This window comes from Fulmarus glacialis, unplaced genomic scaffold (genome assembly GCF_000690835.1).
Source record: "Fulmarus glacialis isolate BGI_N327 unplaced genomic scaffold, ASM69083v1 scaffold11621, whole genome shotgun sequence".
Lineage (NCBI taxonomy): Eukaryota > Metazoa > Chordata > Aves > Procellariiformes > Procellariidae > Fulmarus > Fulmarus glacialis.
Genome location: NW_009190915.1, coordinates 883 through 23,938, shown reverse-complemented (window position 1 = coordinate 23,938; position 23,056 = coordinate 883). Strand labels below are relative to the sequence as shown.

The following is a 23,056-nucleotide window of genomic DNA, read 5'->3' as shown; positions in this document are numbered from 1 at the left end:
AACCTGAAAGGGTGTGTCTGCAAATACAGACACCTCAACAAGACCCGCACAAAGGCCACCTGAGGCCTTGCAAGAGAAGGACACAGGGAGAGGAGAGGAGAGGAGAGGAGAGGGGACACAGGCTTTGGCCCAGGAACAGCTAAGGCAAGAAGCACGGAAGAGCTGCTGGCTCTGGTCATGTCCTAGGATAGAGTAGCCCACCATGCACAACTGCCTTTGTCAGGCTGGCCTCTAGAAACCCTGAAGGTGTTGGGCTTCTTTATTACTTGTGACCAAGTACTGAGTTAAGAATGAACCTGCATGAATAAATATGTTTTATCTGAGGAGTTTGTCTTTGCAGCCCATTGCTCAGCTCCCGCAGAGAAGGGAGGAACACCTGAGGAGACTCAGGGGACGGGGTGGGTTGGGGGCACTCATGGGGCAGGGATGAAGACTTTGAGGGTTCAAAGACTTCAAGAGAGCGTGCCACTGCAGTACTGCATGGGGCTCATGAGGTCAGCAGAAACAAGACACTGCGTCCAGTCCTGGAGACAGGGCAAGATGGGCAGAGGGCTCCCTACAGTGATCCGCCCTGCACAGCTGCACAGCAGGGGTGTATCAGCCTCCGGGAAGCGCTCGCATGCGGGAGGCACCATTGCTGGTTGCTGAGAAATGGCTCTGGGACTGGGAGCTCCCCACTGAAAGGAATGGGGAAGCTTGATGCCTTCAGAGTAAAAGCACAGCCCCATGCCACGCCTGCCAGAGTTGTGTCCCTGGAGTTTCACAGCACAGACCCTGGCACACCAAGTTAACCCTTGGCCTAACACATCCTAGTTTGCTTCTTGGCAGCATTTGTTCATATTGTCATGTCCATCAAGTCTAGCTGCACTTGCGGGGAAAATACAATTTTCAGGAGACAGATGTAGGTGATGCTACAATTACTGGCAGCAATCATTATTTTCAAGTTTCCGCTCTCTTCCATAAAAGCAACCCTAATTGTTCAATATATTTTGTCTTAATGCTCGGATGTCCTGCACCTGTTCTTTCTCTTTATTTGACAGATGTAGTAATGGAATTTAAGTTGAGCAAAATGCTGATTTTTTTATTTAACTTTTGTATTTTTGCTGCTGCAGCATCTGCCTTTGAAGTCCAGAGCTAGCGTTGAAAGAGCCTTTGACAGTTCAAGAGTCAGTACTTCTCAGCAGCAGAAATGTCCAGACAGGCCACGAGTTTTTTGTGATCAAACGGCCACTGGAACACTCTTATAAATGATTCAGGTAAAGAGTAAATGATGCACAGATGGGCTGCCAGTCAGGATTACACCCTAGGTCGAACAGACTTGTGATATTCAGTGTTAGTGCGCAAGGAGGAGTAATCCTCCTTTTTGGTTGAGTGTCTATTACATATCGCTTAACCTCTCTCTGAGGACATGTTTCTACAAACTCTCGGGTTTTCTCCTATTTGTGTGCTACTGCTTCCCTAAAAATAACACAACCTCAAGTTTTTCGTGCATTGCTTTGTGACCTCCTCTGCAGAAGCAGCCATCCCAGGCAGTGTTGAATCCACTTCTGTTGGTTTAAATTCAGTATTTTTTCCATGGTTTCTAGTACTGGATTCAAGCTGCGCAACATTTAAAAGATGGGACATTTAAAAAATGAAGACAGACATTTCTTCTGCTGAGTGCTAAAACCAATTATTTCTGAAAAGCACTAGCAAACTTGACATTTCTACGGGCAAGTAACTTGGCAAGTCCGGAGAGAGCAATTGATTTCTTGCATTCAGCTGCTCAGCTGTGTTCTCTGTTGTCAATTTGAGGTATTAATTTCAAGTGCAGAAAGGAGAAATAATTCCAGTGCTCCTCTACAGGGAGGAGCAGCCTGTATTTGCATAAGCCATTTGAGACCTTTTTTCTCCTAAACCTAGCCCTGCTCAATCCCATACTGTCCCAAACTCGCCAGCTTCTTCTCATTTGCATGGAGATGCTGAAAATAGGAGGTTTCACTTCTTCATAACTCTGCCATGCAGATATTTAAGGAACGCAAATATTGAACAATCTCTTCACTGATGTGATGTACACATCCTTAGAAGCAAATTTAATGAACACCAGTTGATTTTTAACCAAGTCAGTCTTCAGAGTAAGCACTCCTGAAGACTGCCCAACTGATGAATGGTCAACTTGATAAACAGAGCAGTTTTCTTGTTTGAAACTGAGCTGGGTTGGCAACCAGAGTATGGACCATCTGTTCTGATTTACCACACTAGTATTTATAACATACAATCTATAAAATACAGCCATAATAGTAATTCAGAAAAGTCAATGAGAATTATCGAAGCTGTTCCTACCACGGTGGTTTTAACTCTAGTGTTCGACAGCTCTAGTGTTTCCTTAGATTTTAATTACTTCTATGTATCTGAGGAGATACATGTCTCAAGTTGTAAAAAACCTCTGTTTCTTACTCTATTGGATCTGTATGTTCGATCCCCATGTCACAAATTCCAAATGTCTTGCTGCTATATGTGTGAAAAATACATGTCTTCTACAGTATCTTCTTCCCACCAGAGAGTGCCCTGGGGATTGCTGCATATTCATTTCTAGTCTAAACACCAGCAAACGAGGAGCTGGCCATTAAGTCAGAAATCCCTTTCTGAAAAACATAACCTCGTGTTTGAAGACCTGGGGTATTTTATTCACTATTCTGCTGGTGAAAAAAAATACCTTGTTGCCCATCGCAGGCCAGCTCTTGTGTTTTTAAACCTTAGGAGCTCTCCTCATAAGTTTTTACTTACACTGTTAGCTGTGAGTAAAAATCTGTTAGCTTCAGCAGGTCTACTCGGTTTAATAAAGGGCTTCTGTTTGCTGTAATGCAGCTTCAGGCAGCAAACTGTAAACAGATATTTTCTCTAAATAACATTTAAGGCAACTCAAGTCCTTATTCACTGAAATTATTAGGAATAAGTTTTTTCGGCAGAAAAGATTTTAGATATGTATGGTGCATAGCCTAATATGTGTACATGTATAGGTGTGCAGACAAACACCCACCTTTAATCTTTGAAGAACAATGTTATTTACTTCACAGGAACAGGATTAGAGTCTCCAAGCTAGAAGGTTTTAGATCACAGTAACAGACTTACTTATCAGGAAGACATGTTGTGCACATTTTTTCCCTGTGTGGTTACTACCTGGATCATAATATTTTGATATTAAATCTTTCCAATAGTATTTCCACCATGTGAATTTTGTCTGCTTCCAGAAATTGTCAGTTCCACCACCTATTGGCTTCATTACTTAAAAAGCAGAACAAGCAGCTATTTTCTCCTCAGTTCACATATGGAAGTAAAGGTACATTATGTCAATATGAAGCATTGCATTCTTTGGATTTCCTAATGGTTTGGCAAAAAATTGCATCAATGACAAGAAATTACAGTTCTGCACAGGACCCTCTTCTTCATATTCTGAGTATTGAAAAGAAACCCACCACCTGGATGAAATCTTCTTTCACTTTTATATGAGAAATGCTGTCTTTCTAAACCAGTACTGTGGCTCAAGTGGTTTCATCAGTTATCATCCGTGCCACAAGCATGGACAAGCTACTTGTCTGCTGAGGGCTGATACATGTAGACTTGACATGAGTAACACTGTAATGAATTTTGTCTGACATTTCCCATGCTCAGACCCCTGTCCTGTTGCATAGACTTCTGCCAAATATAGGCCAGAAGGCTAAAGATTTTCCATCCAGCCTATGTAGGTTGAACTTCTGTGAATAATCAACAAAATCAGTTTGGCTGTCTCCAAGAGAGCATTATGTGAGCTAACTGCCCTGGATTCCTCCTATTGCCAGTGGGGAAAGCAAGTATTTTAGAGAGGGAAGTCATCAGGCCTATTGTAGATGTCCACTGCTGGATCAGATAATCATACCTTAAAGTGTCTCTCAGTCACTAGTGACTATAAAAGGAACCCAGGGTGATCAGCTTGGATGGAGACATCAACTTTGGAGCATCAGCATTTGCTCAGATCCCTCCCTCCTTCACTTGCTCTGACAAAATGGCTCCACGAGTCCCAATATGTGACCTCTCCTCAAAGTGTCTTTTGTAGTGCAGATATGGAGCATATTCCACTCCATACAGAGAACTGACACATCTCAGTAGTCTTTCTGGAGTTGTACATACTCTTCTTGATCTCTGAAAAGCCCTTTCACCTGTTGCTCCAGGTGCTACCACTCATTCTGTAGTGGCCTTACACAATCCTTCATTCCTCTATTCCTTTCACATCACACCCTATCTGTGTTTTCCAGCTCCAAAACCTTCTTTACCAGAAAATCGACTCTTTCTGCCTCATGTGCCTCCGAGATGTCTGCTTTTCTGAGATTTGTACTACCTTGAGTGGGGCACAGTTCCTTTCACAACTGCAGCCCCTGAGGCCTTTAGATGTCACTCTGTACATGAAACTCACATTCCAGCTGCAGAGCTTGGAGTGCCAGGCATGCATAATGAACACAACTTAGACATCTTTATCAGGTTGATTTACGTATACTCAGATCGACATCTATCTTCCATTGCACTTTGCCCTAAATCAGGAAGTTCGGCTTGCAGGGAATTGGTAACAGTCCCTGGTATCTGTTAAAAGTATCTGTTCCAGATTGTGCATCTGCTTTGAACAGTCTCTGAACCACAATGGCTTCATTTTCCTGAAACAGCTTGTTTGGGGTTACCTGCAACAGCATGCTGCATGTTGAAATCCATGGTCTCTTCCACGTTTTGTCTGCCAGACTGCAGTCTGTCATAACAAATTGGGGGAGTCCACGTCTGGGAAATACACGATTGATGTGCACTGCAAATGCTGTGATGGGAGATTACTGGCCTCAAAGACTTTCTACAGTACAGCTTTTCAAATTTATTTCACGTTTTTTTCTGGGATAGGATTTCTTTTTTTTTTTTTTTTTGCGGGGGTGACTAACTTTGCATCGAGGATGTCACCATTTTTAAAGTATGCTGGAATTTCCAGAATTGGATCACTACTACATAAGTGTCATTAAACTTGTATCTCTGTGGGCTCTGGTTTCAGAAGTCTGGGGTAGGTCTCACTGGAGGAAAATAAGGGCAGATGTTAGGATTAAGAAAATTTAAACTTGGAGAGCAGATGAAGAACAAAAAATTAAAATAAGACAAAATACACTTTAAGTTTTGCTTTTTAAACATTTTTACTATTGTTGTTTATTTGGGCTTTCATAAAAGATGGTTCATTAGTAAAGAAAAAAGTTGCTTTACTGTATGCTTTGCAACTGATCCATTTTTAATATTTTTACAGAATAAGGAAAAAATTAAGTTTAATTTTTTGATAAGAAATCTTTGAAATTCACAACATCTAGAAGTCTTTCAAAAAGGTGCCCGTATTTATACACATTTGATAATATTCAAAAAAAGAATAATACATTAAGAATATAATAATGACAAAAATGGTGATAATCCTACGCTGCTTTACATGTACAGTCATCATTTTGAAGTGCAAACATACCATTTTCATCAAGATTTTAATACGGTTTAAAAAATGCAATGTGCATTGAACATACAAATTTACCAAATGAAAATGTATATATATCAACCTACCTATTTCCAGTTTAAGATATTGAAAAATGAAGGTAAAAATTATTGAAAGTAACAAGTCAAACAATTGACTGAAATTAATACAGCTAGTGCAATGGCAGAAGAACCTGGTGTCGGTTTTTCTGGGTTGACGCAGAAGAGTACATTCAGCATCACCAGATGTTCTACCCTGTCTGCAATAACATATTCTGAGATACTACAGAGGGTCCAGGTATCTTCAAAGTTACACAGTTCCTGAGTGAGAAGAATCCTATAGCCAGCTCCCATTTTCTGCACTTTCAACTGCAGCATTTTTTTTCTCAACTATTCCATTTGCATTGCTTGTTTCTTCTAAAACTACTACTAAACTTGACAGAGTTGTGTGAGGATCAAGCAGTTTCAGAAGAGGTATGTCCACCTTTCTCTCTTGAAAGACACGGTTCTGAATTGTCATAGCTAACATAGAGTCTATGCCCAGTGATGAAAGTGGTGTATTCATGGTTAGTTCATCTGCGCTCAGTCTGGTGAGGTCACTCACCAGTGAGGTGATATAGTCTTCAGATTTGATTAAGGCAGTATCCTGGGCTTGTATTTGAGTTTCCTCAGAGGTTTCAAGCTTGTTCCTGAATTCTTCTGACATAAGTGATTTGAAGCGATTTTTCAGTGACCTAATCCGAGAAAAAACATGATTAAATAAAACTTGAAAATTTAATTTGGCAATGGCTTGCTGCTGGTTATTCATAAGTAAGCTCTTCCTGAGATACTCATGAATTTCATGCACTTGCAGAATGTCTATGCCCTTGGATTCCAGAATGTTCTGAATATGGTTTTGATTGAACAGTATGCCAAGGTTCAAAGCACCCCAGTTAATGGATTGGCCTGAAAGCCCACAGTTCCTTCTGTAGAGGCAGAAGACATCCAAGAAAGAGTTTGCAGCTGCATAGTTTGCCTGGGTGGAATTTCCCAGAAAGGAAGTAATAGAGGAGTAGCACACAAAGTAGTCAAGCTCCTGACCTCTGGTAGCCCAATGAAGATTTAGGGTCCCTGCTACTTTTGGGCTCAGCACTTTCTGGAAGTCAGCCAAGGTCAGAACTTCAAGACGGCCATCGTGTAAAACAACCGCACTTTGAAATACACCTTTGGTTGGACTCCCTGCAAAGATTTTCGCAATGGACTGGAAAGCTTTCTCAACATCACTGGTCGAAGTAACATCACACTGCACAAACACCACTTTGCTCCCTTCATACTGCTGCTGCAAAGCCTTCATCTCTTCTTGCTTCTCATTGCTTGGCTTTTTCCTGGAGAGTATTGCAATACACCCTCCTCCATTCTCGGCTATGAATTTCACCGTTTCAAAGCCAAGTCCAGTGAGCCCCCCGACTACTACGTAAACAGCATTCTGCTTAAACAACTTCTTCTGGGATTCATACAATGGTATATCTGAAAGCATGGTGATGTCCTTCTGCCTTCTCAGTACAGCAAGTGGGACAGATTTGCAGGTAAAATAGGACATCACAGAGTCCATTCTTTCGAAGTTCTCAGTCTGCTGAAAAACAGAACCTGATAGACGTCTAAACTGTTTCATATCCATGGAATTGATCCATGCATGCACAGTCTTTTGCAATTCCTTTAGAGATGCTTTCTGGAAAATGGTGGTAAGTGTAAGGATATGAAAGCTGACATTTTCATGATCAATTCCATTGACATTCTGGATACATTCAGACTGTCGATTGCCACACACTATCACCACATCTTTAAGAAAGTACATGTGGTCCAGATCCTCCTGAGACAGCCTGTTTACTGGAGGAAGAACAACCAGGGCATTGCATAAGTTTATATACTGGAACTTATCAGGAGTGGGCCTTGCAAGTACTGTTTTCCAACCCATCTCTTCTGCTGCCGCAGAAAGAACATGGCACAAAACTGATGATGGCTCTGTAGAAATAATACCCAATGTTCTGCCATGTTTCCCCTTGGGTAACATCTGATTGAAGATTTCCCATGCAATGATAAAGTATGACACACAAGGGACATTCTGAAAGCATGGGAATTTCTTTACATTGAAACAAACTGTTCCTGGAATCCGAACTCTGGATGACGCAGCAGCTGGATAACATGAAACCACATGATCTCCCACTTTAACTTTCTTCACATCAATGCCTGTTGCTGTTACTGTGCCACTGAAATCAAGAGCTAAAAGTCCATGTTTGTCTACTGCTTGTGAATTCCAATACAGTGTATTACCAAAGTTACGACTAGAAACACTAATGGGAAAATAATCTTCTGAGTGGAGACATATTTTATCCACTTGAATTTCAATGCTCTGTTTGTCAAGCTGAGTAGGAGTTCTGGTGGATAATTCAGCAGACAAGTCTTTTGCTGTGTAGGGATCAGAAGTGTACAAAGTGAATGTTTCTGACTTCTGGAGAGATCTTACAGGTTGGCTGTAATCCTCATCTACAAAAGGTGTGCGTCTGATTTCAGCCACATAAATTCTTCCTTGGCTGATGCAAACTTCTGGATAGTCCACACCTTTGTATTTGACAAGAACATCTGCCAGCACTGAGATGTCCAGGGAACTGGAAGAGCTGAGGTCAATCATCTGAAATGTGATTTCTGGAACTTCAACGACACAAGTTCTGGTCATGCCATACAATACAAACCCACAGTTAACGTGGTCTACGTTTCTTTCTGTTGTTCTGTAGGTGATAACTCTGACTGAACAGTGGGACATTTTCTGTCTTAATGCCACAATAACTTGGCGATAGGCTTCACAACACTTTGCCAATTGGTCTACCACTTTGCTTGGGAAATCTTCGTTTAACTTTTGAATTCCCCACAGGAACAGAATTTCATCGTAATCCTCAACCTCTGCTCTCATTTTATTCTCTGTGTGGCCTTCCAAGAGGGCTTCCCAGTCTTCATACATAACATATCTCGAATCAGGATGCAAATATTTTTTGAGCTGCTCAGCTATCCCAAATTTGTCAGCAAACACTAGGACTCTGGGCATAGCCCCCAGATGTCCAATCGTCTGTGAAGAAGAGACTTCTTTCCACTTGTTTTCAAACATGAATTCATTGTCTCTGGAAGATGCTTGCTTCATGAAAGTGATGGCAACGCGCTTGAGTTCAGCCAAAACAGAGCCACATTTGTCCACAAAGCATCCACAGACCTCTAGGCAGTTCCCAATGGATTTGCTTGTTCTCATATATATCATCATTTCTTCCTCTAGTGGTCGGAGCACCACCAGGCTGCCTATCCCTGAAGGAAAGCCTGCTTTGGACTGGAATGTCCTTGAGGTCATGACAGCAGTCATCTGCAGAAAACAGTCGAGCAGCACTGGATGGATACAGTAGTTGTACATCTCTCTGACGGTCTCCTTGTTCACCTTTATGCTTGTTATAGCTTCCTTTAGTTCCTGGCAATAATGCACATCACTGAGCTGCTGGAATATGGAGCCGTACTGAAAGCCAAACTGAGACAGCGCTTCATAAGCCTCCTCTCTGCTAACCACTGACCTGCATCTTCGATAGATGTCTTGGAAGGAGATGGTGCTTTCTTCCACCACAGCTTCAGGCCCCTTTGTAACTTGACCTGCAGCATAAACTGCATTGGAGGAAGAGAGTATCTCAAAGGCTGTCATTGCTTTTTGTGGGCTCAGCTTGATACTCAAGACTTGGGAACTCTGTGTGAGAACACACGGCGCAGCAAAACTGATACTCATCTGGCAAGCACTCAGAGGCACTTTAGGTCTTGAGCTGCTCATCACAGAGGCCAGACCAAGCTCCGCATAAAAAGCGCCAGGGACTAAAGCCACACCATTGTTCTTGTGCTCATATAAGTATGATGTCGTGTCCTGAGACAGCAGGCAGCCAAACTCCGTGTTGTCACTGTTTATGCCATAAATCAAAGGATGACTGGAGCTGACGCCTCTTTGGTTTGCTTGTTGATGGATATCCAGATAGGCCATGAGGTTTTTGCGATCAAATTGATACCGCGGAATGGCCACTGGAACACTTTGATACCCATTATAAAAGTGCTGCCAGTTGGGATTATATCCCAGTTCAAACAAATTTCCTACCAGGGTGAGGACTGTCTGATACTCCACATCAGTTTGCAAAGAAGAGAACACCTTTGTGCCTTTTCCTAAAGTTTCCTTTATGTTTCGCTGCAATGCTCGATGAGGACTTATTTCCACAAACACCACATTTTCCTTGTCTCTAGCTGCAGTTTTGATGGCTTGAGTGAAAGCAACAGGCTCACGAGTATGCTGGGCCCAGAATTTGCCCTGAGCAAAGTCCTTTTCAGAAGCAGCCACCCCAGTCAGTGTTGAAATCACTTCAATTTCCCCCTTCTGTTTTTCTAAAGGCTGTATGCTCTCTTCCAACTCCCCAAGTATCATATCCATGCTGGGACTGTGGTACGCGGCTGGGACATTTAAAACATGAAGAAAGATGTTTCTCTGGCTGAAAGCTTGAGCTAAATCTCTCTGGACAGCATCCACAGAGTCTGAATTCCCAGACAAGGTGCAGGAAACTGGGCTGTTGAAAGCTGCAATGCACACCTTTCCTGAATAGCGATGCAGATGTTCAGCAATCTCTTGAACAGGGATGTTTCCAACCACCAACATTCTGCCACTGGCAGTCTTTGCCTGCAGCCTGCTCCGGTGATAAATCACTTTGACTGCATCTGCCAGGGAAAGGTACCCAGCAAAATGCGCAGCAGCAACTTCCCCTATTGAGTGGCCAACAGCAGTGACTGGCTTAATGCCCCAGTATTTCAGAAGGGAAGCTAAGGCAACCTGAAGGGTAAAAAGAAAGGGCTGGGAAAGTTCTGGATTCAACAAATCCTTTGGGCTATGACCTTTTGCTGGCAGGAGGCTGATGGGAGCGTGTTTCTGAAAAAGCGCTTCTATTTCCTTACATTTGTCTCTGAACACTGGCTCTGAGCTCAGCAGTGCCTCACTGAACTCCTTCAGCGTTACACCATTGCCACAGAACACAAACACCAGCTGTGGTTCCACCTTTGACATGGCAAGTTCAGTGTTCGCTGCTGACATAATGTCTTGCTGCAAGTGTTGGAGAGAATTTGTGACAAATGCTTTTCGGTACCTGTAGTTGGCATGGCTTCTTCTGCAGGCAGACGTATAGGCCAGGCTTGGGAGAGTTATGGAGTTTCTTGTGCTCAGCTGGTCAGCTGTATCGGCCATTGTCATCTGAAGGGACTTTCTTGATGCTGCTGACAGCAGAACTAATTCAAGGGTCCTCTTAAAGGCAGGAAGAGGCTCTAGCTGCTTAACCTGCCTCACTACAACGTGAGCATTGGTTCCTCCAAATCCAAAACAGTTGATGCCAGCTACTCTTCCATACTCACTGGATTCTTCCCAGGGCTCTACAGTAGTGGGAATTGCAAGGTTTAATTTCTCTGTATCGATGCTGCTCATCTCCTTCGAGTAATGCAAGGATGGAACAATCTTTCCATGATGCATCATCAGAAGCACTTTGATTAACCCTGCTGCTCCAGCAGCTGATTCAGTGTGGCCTATATTTCCTTTCACTGAACCAATTTTCAGAACGGAAACTTGTGAAGACCTGTTTTTACAAATGACACTACCTAGGCTTTCAGCTTCAGTAGGATCTCCAGCAGCAGTTCCTGTACCATGTGCTTCAATGTACTGCAAAACCGAGGGATCAACACGAGTTTCATAAATGCTGCGCAGTAACTTCTCTTGCTCTATTCGAGACGGTCTTGTGATTGGAGTTATGGACCTACCATTCTGATTTACTGCACTGATATTTATAACACCCCAGATTTTGCTGAAGTCTTCCTTTGCCTGTTTCATAAAAAGGTAAAATTATCTTTAATAATCTCATGCTTTCTCTGTAGAAGGAAAAAAACCAAAACAACAAAACTAAGAACAGACAGAGTATAACACTAACTTTTAAATGCATCATCCCTTTCCCATGCTAGGGGAAGTGCATAAATGCTTAATGCTTAATAAATGCTTTATTAATCTTAAGCTTGAATTGGAAAATCTTTTCTGGAAAAGTAATTATTGGAGATACAAAATTCAGGTAAGCAACGAGTCTTATTTTAGGCTGCTTCACAAGCAATCTTACCTTTTTTAGTGGTTTGAGGAAAACAACACCACAGCCTTCTCCCCTTCCATAGCCATCTGCCTTTTTGGAGAAGGGTTTGCTTATTCCCTCTGGAGAGATCATTTTTGCTTTACTGAGAGTTACAAAGGTGCAGGGATCTATTATACAGTTCACTCCACCACAGATTGCTGCCTCACAATCTCCTGGAGTAAAGTAGAAACATACTCATGTTGAGATGTCCAGGATGATAGACAGAAACAGTAGCAATCCTAATTTCTTTGTCCAGCATCTCTACAGTCCCATTACCTGATTTAATTGCTCGCAAGGCGTAGTGCAGAGCAAAAAGAAAAGATGAACATGCAGTGTCAATAGCCAGTGATGGTCCAGTCAGATTAAATGTGAATGAGACCCTGTTAGCAGCAATGCTCATTGCTGCTCCAGTACCGTCATAATGATTTATTTCACTTACTGCTCTGCTTGTTATGATTTCATAGTCTCGATTCATAAGACCTGCAAAAATACCAAATTGTGTCACGTTAACCCAAGCAAACAAAAGGGATGTACAGCTCTAAACCTGATAGCATGTTTTGGTTTTCTGTTTTAATAGTAAACTACATGGCATCAGTGCTCCTATGGTGAAACTTTGCTTCAACACAAGTCAAAGGCAAAACTCCCAGCAATTTCCCCTGGACCCAACTTATACAAACATACGTAACACTTGAAATTTCTACCTGCACAGTAAATGACAGGCCTTTCCTGATGGCTTAGCTCATTGTATGATGCAGTTAAGCTCTGTGTAGCCTGCTTAGACTCCAGTATCTCAGCTTGAGAGTGGTTGTTTTGGTTTAGTTATAGGAATATACAGTAAGAAGTTACGATGAGGATAGCTGGATATAAATGTACAAGACATTAGCTTCAGTTCCTCAGATGTACCAAGTTAAAGGTATAAGCTACATCCAATGCTTTTTATTTATCTTTGGTTTGCTCACTGTGATCCAGTAAGTAAAACAGAAATAGAAAAGAAGAACAGGGCCTGTGAGAGGAGTTGTGTCCTCTTTCTGAGAACACATATGCTTGAAATACAGTGGATCCTCAAGTCCACAGGCATGTGTGGAAAATGCAGTACATCTATTCAGAGAGCAAGGAATAGCCTCCTCTGTGAAAAAAGAGCATGTTTCAGACTAAAAGTTAATCTAAAGACTTTGCCCCTGTAGTTACATCAGCGTGTATATCCCAGAAAACTCCTCTTAAAAGAGACACAGATTACACCAGCAAAAATATGCTGTTGTTCTAGCTCCTTGACAAAATAAGCAGTTGGACAAGTGCACCTTGACAGCACACTAATATCTACATGAGGGTTTCTGCTGGTTTAAAAGGATCTTAACCCCTACAACACCTTGTGGTGGTGCATTCTCCCCCCACCTCTCCTGGGCCACTTGTTGATCTCAGAAATTCCCATGAAACCTTGGCATTGGTGTACTGGGTCTGACAGTTGAGCACTCCTTAACCGTATCAGAAACCCTGCATAGCTAAGGCTGGGAATGTACTCTTACTGCCTGGACCAGGAGTCATCTTATCCGAGTTGTGGCTCAAGTGGAACAACACTGAAACCTTGAGAATTTTTTAGTAATTACCACCTGGGACTAAAGCCGGATGACTAAAGCCAATCATCTTGCGAACCTATAAACAGTGGTCCTAAGTGAGACCCTCTGAGCTCTCCTGGATCGCAGTGGGTTGCGCCCAGCATCTCCCTCTGACTGGGACGCCTCTCAGAGCTCGTGACCTCTCGAGTCTACAACATTCGGAGAACTGTCACCGAAAGCTGACAATGGGACCTGGGCTGAAACCCTTCACTCCTCAAAGCTCAACCCTCGCCCGCTGAGAAATGCCAAGACATTTGACACGAATATTTCTTCACTGAACTCAAGGGGAATTTTTAACAGGTATACCTTTTGTACATTTATAGGTATTTCTGTCTCTGTGTGTGTGAATTAATAGTAAGCATAGCATAATCTGTAATTAAGTCACTGTCGTGATTGTAGTAGACTCTACTAAGTTACTTTGTAAATGTTAAATTAGTTAATGATTAAGTGCTGCTAAAATCTGGTGATCCACCTTAAAACTATGAATGAACCTTCGATTGCTGCTTAACACATATAATCCCTTCTTGTATTAGTTTTAAACCATTGACGAAGTCTGGGACTAGGAGTGAATCCAGCCGGGTCTACTCTGAACCTTGGTCTCCCTTACCCTTTTCATCCTCGGTCTCTGTACAAATCATTCTAGCTCAATTATAACACGATTTTACTTTGTATACTTTATCCATGTAGTAAATAATAGAGTGAACCTTGCCATCGAACTCTGTTAAGTTGCGCTTTTATAAATCTCTATTAAAATCACTTTCTGCTAATATCTTTGACGGTGATTCTTTAGGCGGCGTCTAAGCCACTCACTGGCGAAACACCTTAACCAATGTTATACTGGAAAACAGTATACTGGAAAAAAGTGTAGGCCTGGCTTGAGAGTATCATTTCTGGGAAGGGTTGGACTGGGGAGGCAGTTTAACTGTTTCCTGCTTCAACTTCAGTGCCTGAAGACACCAAAAGGAGCACCTAAAATAGACACGTGAATTATATAATGAACTTCTAGAGTAGCCTAATAATCCTTAGCAAAAATAACCAGTAGTGTCATAGCACAGTAGCCTTAAGTTCTCCAGTGCTAGATACATATGTAAAGTTTCTGAAGGAGTGCTCCAATCTTTGTGAGGTTCAAATGGACATTTTTCACCATGAAATTTTCATCTTACCAATAAAAACACCTGTTTTGGTGCCACTGACAGCTTCTACAGGGACTCCTGCATCCTCCAGGGCTCTGTATGTGCATTCTACAAGTAACTTCTGTTGCGGATCCATGCGTTCAGCTTCCAGATCATTAATCCCAAACAGGTGGTTGTCAAATGAATTAAATCTAAAATACACAGACCAGAAAATGGTACAATATCTATATAATATGCATTTACTTCTAGACTCAAAGTACACATTTTTTGCAATTTCATGAAAAGCAAAGCAGTAAGTGATCACTGTTCCCATTTATGCAATTCAGAAGAAAATGTTTATAGGCCAAGGATGTTTTACGTCCCACCACAAAATACGTATTTTTATCAATGATTCTGCATTGCAGAGTTTTGAGCCCACTCCTAGAAATTTTTATTTACATGGTTATCCCACTAGCACCAACAGGACTCCTCAGATTATGAAAATTTGCAGAATGAGACTCCCTCTGCTGTAACGTGGTCTTAACCAACAAGTTTTAAACAAACATTGTCTTCTAAATTATTTTAAGGCAATATGGGCCAATGGCTTTACAATTAAAACCAATAAGTAGAGGATCAGCTCAGATGCTTCCAAGAGATGCCCATACTTCTCTAATAATAAATTAAAAATATTTTATGTGTGTATGTTTGTGTTTATCTTTAAAAAAATCTTCAAAGTAGGCCCACACTTACAAAAGACCAAGCCCAAGCTTAGTCTTGTATCCCAAGATCAGATTTGCATGGCCTTCTATCATTTCTTAATTTTCGTGGAGAATTCAATATCTAACATGGGACTAATCGCTGAAGTAATTCTGGGTCCTACAATTCAAAGCTGTGAAGTATTATTCTCAGGAGGCAGTAAGATTGCTTCTGTGCATGTGAATTTCTCATCTGAATAAAAGTCTACAGCCTGAGGATTTAAGGTCACTGTGGATTTAAAATAAAATACGCTTATGTTGATCTTACTGTAATTTGCTATTCTTCGCATTAGTCATAGCCCCTGTACAGCTGTACCCATACCTCTGGGATAATTTGACATGAGACATGAGGACACAAGTGAAGGGATGCATACTGTAGTTTGCTCCTCCAGGATTTCTCTGTACACTAGTATCTTTACCTGATGCTTATACATACATAATCCCTCAGTATTATGGAGGAGTAACTCAGAATAAAGAAAAAGTTTCTTTTTTTAAGACATGACAGTATAAGCCCAGAGAAAAACAAGATTATTATGAAATTATTAATAGTTCAGGTTTACAAGCAAGCATAACACTCAAATTAAGCATAAGAGCCCCTTCTTGACTATCTAGCAAAACCAGACTTCCTTACTTTGTCTCTAAATTGTCACAACTGCACTTGAATTAGAGCTACTTGTCACCACAAGCACAGGATTAGGTCCTGAGGTCCAGCAAAGCTGGCTAACCTTCAGGCTGAAACTGGAGGAGACTTGCCAGGCAGTTCTTACAGCTCAGAGTCCATACTCTGCCACCGTCCTCCACAGTCTGTAGTACTATAGACAGTACGAATTATTTGGCAGGCTGGAGCCCACCTCAGATCCAGTATATACCCCCTCATGCATAATGCATGTGTACTTCTGTATATCCAAAATGCAGACACCCCCATCACGTGACAGGTGACATCTCAACACATCGTGGGTACGTAATGACATGTTTGATTATGTAATCAAAGGTCCTATGTGTTCCCAGCCATGTACATACGTGCTTAACACGGCCTGCAACTAAATTTGCTCATCGATGTCACACACTAGGAACTCCTGCAGTTTGACAACTGCATGTTCATCATGTGACATAAAAGAAAGCCAGTTCCCAGGTCCCATTTATAAGCTCTCCCTGTGCCTTGCACCCTCTGAAAGGCTGGACACGTTAGTCTAAGTACAAATAAAATCAGTGGCACCACATAGTGACAGACTCACTCATTGAGAAGAGCAGCTCGCATTGTACATATTTTTCCTGGCTTGTTATTATCTGCATCATACCACTCTTCGGCATTAAATCTCTCGGGGGGGATTTCTACTGTGCAGTTTTTGCCTTCCTCCAGGACTTTCCAAAAATTGTCAATTCCATCACCTGTTGTACAAAGGTTTTAAAGTAGATTAAATTATGTGCTCCCCCTCCCCATGCAGACTCAGAAATGCACACTCAGTTACAAGGAACTCCCACGTATAAATCTAGGTTGCTCAAGTAGAATAACCAGAGAAAGAAATGATCATTCTTTGGTGAGAGAAAAATGGAAAGGCATGGCTGATCCCTTCACTGCTTGCCCAAAAGCAAAGGAACGCCACAAAATCCTTAAGCTTCTGCTGTCCCCATTTCCCTACCATGTCACTGCATCTACTATATACATGCATCATGTCCTTAATGACCACATGGGTATGATGAGGTCTTTCTGTATCTGTACAGCACCACTCCTCAGGCAGCTCCACTGGCAGTAAAAGGTCATCTCTGGACATTAGCTCTTTGAAGACAGACTGAGCTTACAAATACCAGGAAAATGCCAGAGGCATTATCCTTTGTCCCTAACACTAAAAGGGCATCTAAACCAAACATAAAAGTATGTGTATGTTCAATGCTGACAGAGCCCAACACCTCACTACTGGATTGTGAAGGACCCTGTCCTTACTGGTTGAGATCCAGAGCTCCACCTCCAGGCACTGAGGATATGTCTAGGCCCTCTTCTTAGTCCTGAAACCAACTAACAAGGCCCACATCCCACATCCACACAGTGGCCCACATTTCTCCTCCTCTCAGCTTCCACTTCCCCCAACATAGGTAGTGGCCGCACCCACACTCACTCTGGCAACAGTCCCTTTCAGGTGCTAACCTGTGGCATGCCCAAGCACTGACCACATGCCCAAGCACTCTAACTGATGTGGGCCAGGGCTGGGCTGGGGGCTGTGCTAGCAGTCAGTAACAGTGATCGCAGGATAGCGTTCCCACCTAAGGCCTCCCACGGTTAGTCCATCATCATAGACACAGCCTCGGACACCAGCCAGACATGTGGTAGTTTAACAGCTCCCATCGCTCAACCATTCTTTTGAGGCAAGTTCAGAAACACAGTTCTGAGCAGGCACAGTGCAGGATCAGGACATGTGTTCACTTACTGCATGGCGAGGTAATTAAGAACAACGTTTCTGAAGACAGTCCCTTTACTGGCATGTCTGGACCAACAAATGGCTTGCACCAAATTAGTATTTAATGCTCGGACAAGAGACTGCTGCTACATATTTACCTGCACTTTACTAGATTCAGAACCATTCATGTTTGCTCATAGTTAGCTATGGGCCACATAGTTATTGTGGTACCCCATATACCTGTTGAATCTTGGACAAAGTGAAGCCAGGAACTGAAATGTGGTGAGGGCAAGAAAGAAAACAAGGGAAAGGAGAGACTAGTATGGTCACCTTCAGGGCTGAACGTCAACTTGCAAGAACAGAACTGTATCCCACTCCCTGGACTATTATACTGTAATAAAGCAGGAAGCTTTCTTTTAGTAAGACCCAACCTATTTATATTATAGGCAGAGCTGGTGATATTGACAGGCCCTCGATCTGTCCTGTCCCTATGGATGCATAGTCCTGCAACAATGCACAATCATCCAGCCAGTGCATGTGCAGAAAGCTCAAATCATCCCAGACCCATCCAGTTCATCTATATGAGTTTCATGTGTGCAGCTCAATGCCCTGCCCACAGCCAGCACTGCAGGTCTGTCTGTCAGCGGACAAATTTGAACCAATTCGTTTCCACCACAGCGTGACCTTTTAAAAAGATCCTACAAGTAGCAAAACAACGAATTCTACAGAAGTAAGGGAGGAATGTGTTGTTTTCCTCAATTTCAACATTAATAAATGACCATGCTTTTCAATGTTCACTCAGCAGCCTGCTTTGCTTTTACCCAAAACTTACCTCCAGGAAAGTTGCATCCTATTCCCACAATAGCAATTTCATCCGCAGTCTCGATCTCCATCTCCTGGGCTGCACAATACAGGTATAAGTGTCAGCCAGCTCAAACAATTACGCATTTATCATTAAATAAATTTAGGTTAAAAGGTGGCCTTCCCACAAACGCACATACTTGTTCAAAGCTTGATTAATCTTGAATGATCTCTTATTGCTTGTGATAAGAAATGACACTCCCCACAGGTGACCAGAGCTGCGCTGTATTTTTCTTGTTGTCTCTATGTTTAAAGGAAAATCCCTGATTATTTCCCCAGACTCCCTCATTCACAGACACTTCCTTTTTACTGTTTAACGTTTGCTACTGCCACGAGCTGATCTGCTCTTGAGCCTCTTCCTAGATCAGTCCTGCTTCACTTCTTGCATATGGAAGTGAATTGTGCATTGACCAAGGCACACTTTCAGCTCTATCATCTCTTTCCTATTCACAAAGCAGATCTCCCAAAGAGACTCTTCAAATTACCAGTTAAAATTAGACCACCTAAACAGGCAACAGACGATCAAGTAGCTGAAGGAACAAAAGGTGCATCTTCACACCATGGAAAAGTGCCTGGAAAGAAAAACCTTATTCAGACCTCTGCTTTGCTGGATCCCAAGGCTGCCTAGCTTTTGTCTAAATTAGCTTCCTCTGTAGTCAGAGGTTAACCTCCATAGACCATGCTCAAAGCCACCAAGAGCTACAAGATCTCTGTCTTCCTGACAATGCGCAGTCTCCAGGTAGCCCCACTATGGCCATATGAATAACTGGCCTTTCAGCTCATTTGGACCTTCACAGGGAAAGTTTTTTGCTGTGAAGCAACTCAAAATAAAACATGAATTTTTTTCAACAAGTTATATGGCAAAGAAAAAAATTGTTTGGGATGAAATTAAATACCTCAGGATAGAATTCAAAGCTGATTTTTTTCCTTAATTCTGGGAAGGGAACTTGTGAGATAAAAATCAGTTCCATTCAATTAATTAGAACTCACTAGGATGCCCACCTCAGAACCCTTCAGTCCTCCTGGACTTGCTTCAACCCACAAAGAGGAGAAGATTCATGTTGAAAAGGATTTTTGGGGATTCTTGGCAGTAGTGATAGATTCTCATCTCAGTGATACCACAGTAGGTCCCAAAGAGCCCTTCTCAGTTACTGACTGACTGCAGTGAAGCAGAGATGAGGCTGTTTTACAGCCCCACACATCATTCATAGCTACCATTTCTTGGCGGTTTGCTTTGAAATATGAAAGTAAAAACGGCTGCTCAGATTCACACTTTGAAAATTTACTTCTCGGTTCCATTAACTAAGATAGAGAAAGTTAAAAGGCCACCTAGCAAAAATAAGGAGACCATAATCTGGCTTTCTAGGAGTAAATCCTATTTACCAATAATACAAATTCTAAAATGCCATAAAAATTGTTTTCTTTTAGTTCTTTCAAAATTGTCTATGATTTCTATGGTTTTTTCTATTTCATATTTTAATTTCATTGCTAACCTAGAGCTGCAAAGCCCAACATAGATATTCTTATTACAAAGGTACTTCTAAGCATTGTTCCTAAATTAGCACTTAAATATCATATAATAGAAAAATAAGGATCATCTGATTTTAACATAACATATGTCTTTGGCATCTATAGAGTTATCCAGGGAGCTATGTAACTCTTACCTTATATCATCCCAGTAGGGTGTACTAATAAGCTGAGTCTGTGGAAGTGGTTTATATAGGATTCTGTGAGACTTCTTATTCAAATACGCATGCTAAAATGTGGTGAAAATGTTAACGCCTTTCAAAGGGAAAAAAGCAAATGAGTCATGTGCTTAGTCAGTGGCCTCAACTAAAGTTCAAAACTACTTCCCTGAAGTAGTAAATTCTTGATAAAATCAGGTTTTACATCAGGACAGGAGTAAAATCTCTGTCTTATCTGACTTCTTATAGTTAGCAAAACAATAAATTGGAGATAACCTTGGCATGAGTAGCCCATAAGTATTTTATTAAAAGACTCTGTCTTTAAAATAACAACTCAATTTGGTTTGCTCTTAATATCAACAATTCTGAACTAGTATATAAAGTCCCATCTATTTGTTGGAGGCACCATTTGTGAAAACTAAGCACAAACTCTCTACAAACTTAAAACCTGAGTTTCATGTTTGATTCCACAGCTGCATTCTTTTACCAAGTAGGAGCATTTAAATATGTAAGCATAAAAAGCCTTGTTAAAAGACAAATAGTCCCAAAATAGTCCCAAATAGTCCCAAACCAGGACATTAAAAGCAATATTGAGCTTTCCTTCTAAAAATTGCCATCTTCTTAAAACCAAAACAAACAGTACAATATCCAGAAGTAACCTCTGAAGGGATCAAGTCAGTAGTCTCTGCTAGATGCCTTTTTAACTCTCCCTCATCTGACTTCACCCCAACTACCCAAACTCATCTTTCTCTTCTTCTGACTTTGTAATGGAAACACAGTGTTGGATGAGCCAGGAGAGTTCACATATGGTTAACGTTTTCCCTGGACATGGGACCCAACTCTTTCCAAAAAGACAGCAAAAAACCACTGTGCTGAGAAGAAACAGTTTATTCTGCCACTGAATAGCTTCGTAACCTGCTTTGAAAAGCTCAAATTCTGCTCTCCATTTCATAGCTCTAAATCTCAGTCACTCACTTTTCTGAATTCTGAGGTTATTGGGAGTTATTTAATGATTTCTGTAACTAAATTAACCCACTTCCCTGATGTCTTTACTAGGCTGATGCACAAGATGGCCAGTCTGAAGCTGACTTGAGTATCCCCATATTTTACACGTGTCTAAAAAGCACTCTTTGCCGTAAGGGCACGTTGCTGGCTTATGTTCAACTTGTGTCCACCAGGACCCCCAGGTCCTTTCCTGCAAAGCTGCTTTCTAGCTGGGCAGCTGGAAAGATCTGTTAGATCTTTTGTAGCTATACCAGTCCATGCACCAGTGTATGTTGTGGGCTGCCCAGCTGGAAAGTAACTTTGCAGGAAAGGACCTGCAAAGTATAGCTACAATAGTAGCTACAATAGATCTATTGTAGCTATTCTGGATTTCAATAGCTACACCAGTATTTAAGTGAATGTTAGGCACTTAAAATACAACTTGATTAAAAAATAAGAAAAACTTGCTCACCCAGCAGTCATCTAATCCGGAGGTGAACTGACAAGACACCTCTATCTTCAGCACAAAAGATCCCTGAACTCCTGTTGTTGCCATCCTGTTTACATCCAAAAGTGCTGTGGGCTGAAAGAGCAAGCAACACGTGCTAGACAAGCTTATGAGATTCTAGGCAGACACACTACACACTGTGTCCTCCTATGGATTCAATCTGATTAGCAGGCCCAGAGCACACATATCTCAACCACCGTGAATGGGCCATTTCAAAACACAGCACTGATGACATTCATTACTAGGAAACTCCCTGGTCTGGTACAGCCCTCTGATTACTACCCACTATTGGTTATACGGGCTGGCAGTGAGGAGGTTGCAGAGAGAAGTCCCAAAGCGATCAAGGGGGACTTCAGGGCACTGGGGTGGTTGGTGGAAGGATCAGGAGCAGGTGTTTTCCTCAATCCCTTCAGTGGCACGGAAGAATACCAAAAGGAACAGGAAAACACACCTGATCAACACGTGGCTTAGGGGCTGGTGCCATTGGCAGAATTTTGGCTTCTTTGATCATGGGGAGGTTCTGGCACCTCGGTTTGAGGGTGAAACCTCACTTTGGAATGCAGAAATGTCCCTAGTCAATGACACTGGCAGTGCCTTCTATACACACAATGAAATCACATCTTTGAATTCGTTCCATTTCTTCCTCCTTTCACTCTCAAAAATTGTCTGTTTTCAGACTTTCGTACTTCCTGGAGGTGGAGTATTTCGACTAACCATGTAACCAGTGCAATCATTGCCATTCTGAGCCTCTATTCTTGTGCCCACAGGGTGTTAAGAGAAGCAGGCTCCTTCTCATCATGTCACTCCAGGCTCTCCTGGCATTTCTCTTTATTAATAGTGGGTGGCCCAGTCTATCAGAGCGGTGTATTATTTAAATGCTGATTCACACATAAATGCATGAAGTCTGCTTGCTTGGGTCTATCTGTCTGTCTATGTTTTTATCTACATGTGGACTTAAACATTTTGGGGGAGCCAAAATGTTTGCAGAAATGTCAGCACCCGGGTAACCTGCTTTACATACAATATACCAGAAACCTGTAGAGAATTTCAGCTTCTTGAATTCCTGTCAGCTTGGGAGTGTATTTCCTAGAATGCTGACATGTCACACAGAGACTGCATGTCCTTAGGAAAAGACCTCTTTGGTCCCTGAGTAGTGACAGCCATGTTAGATATTACTTCTCATAAATGAACCAGAGTGCATTCTGATACCACCTTGATCTTCCCCTAGTACCTTAATCTTTCTTCACCCTTTTCTTTTTCCTCACTGGTCACTTACTGGAATATTGTTCAGGGAAATCACTCCTGTTTGGTTAGCAGTCTTCTCAGATTACTAATTGTAAGACACAAATGTAATCCTGGCCTTCTTCCTTTCCATTTCCCTTTCTTGGGTAGGAATTACCCTCTGATCAAAAGAGTCTTTTTCCTTCCTTTCCCAGGCCATTCCTCAAGTGCTCA

At 41.9% G+C, this 23,056-nt stretch overlaps 1 protein-coding gene across 1 annotated transcript; it reads right to left on the bottom strand.

The window, feature by feature from the left end:
• Positions 1 to 5,830: 5,830 nt before the first annotated feature.
• Positions 5,831 to 18,456, bottom strand: LOC104083113 (6-methylsalicylic acid synthase-like). The gene is made up of 6 exons (XM_009586490.1): positions 18,396 to 18,456; positions 16,406 to 16,559; positions 14,467 to 14,627; positions 11,967 to 12,170; positions 11,682 to 11,863; positions 5,831 to 11,395 (listed from the first exon to the last, which is right to left on the bottom strand). The coding sequence occupies exons 1-6, from the start codon at positions 18,454 to 18,456 to the stop codon at positions 5,831 to 5,833; spliced, it is 6,327 nt and encodes a 2,108-aa protein (XP_009584785.1).
• Positions 18,457 to 23,056: the final 4,600 nt, after the last annotated feature.

Bases quoted from the DNA above. Each gene is read 5' to 3' on its own strand.
- LOC104083113 (XM_009586490.1), bottom strand. From the start codon at position 18,456: ATGGAGATCGAGACTGCGGATGAAATTGCTATTGTGGGAATAGGATGC. The intron at 14,628-16,405 runs GTGAGTCTGTCA...TGTGTATTTTAG, and splicing joins CGAGCTGCTCTTCTCAATGA to ATTTAATTCATTTGACAACC. The intron at 12,171-14,466 runs GTAAGATGAAAA...GTATTTTTGCAG, and splicing joins CAAAACAGGTGTTTTTATTG to GTCTTATGAATCGAGACTAT.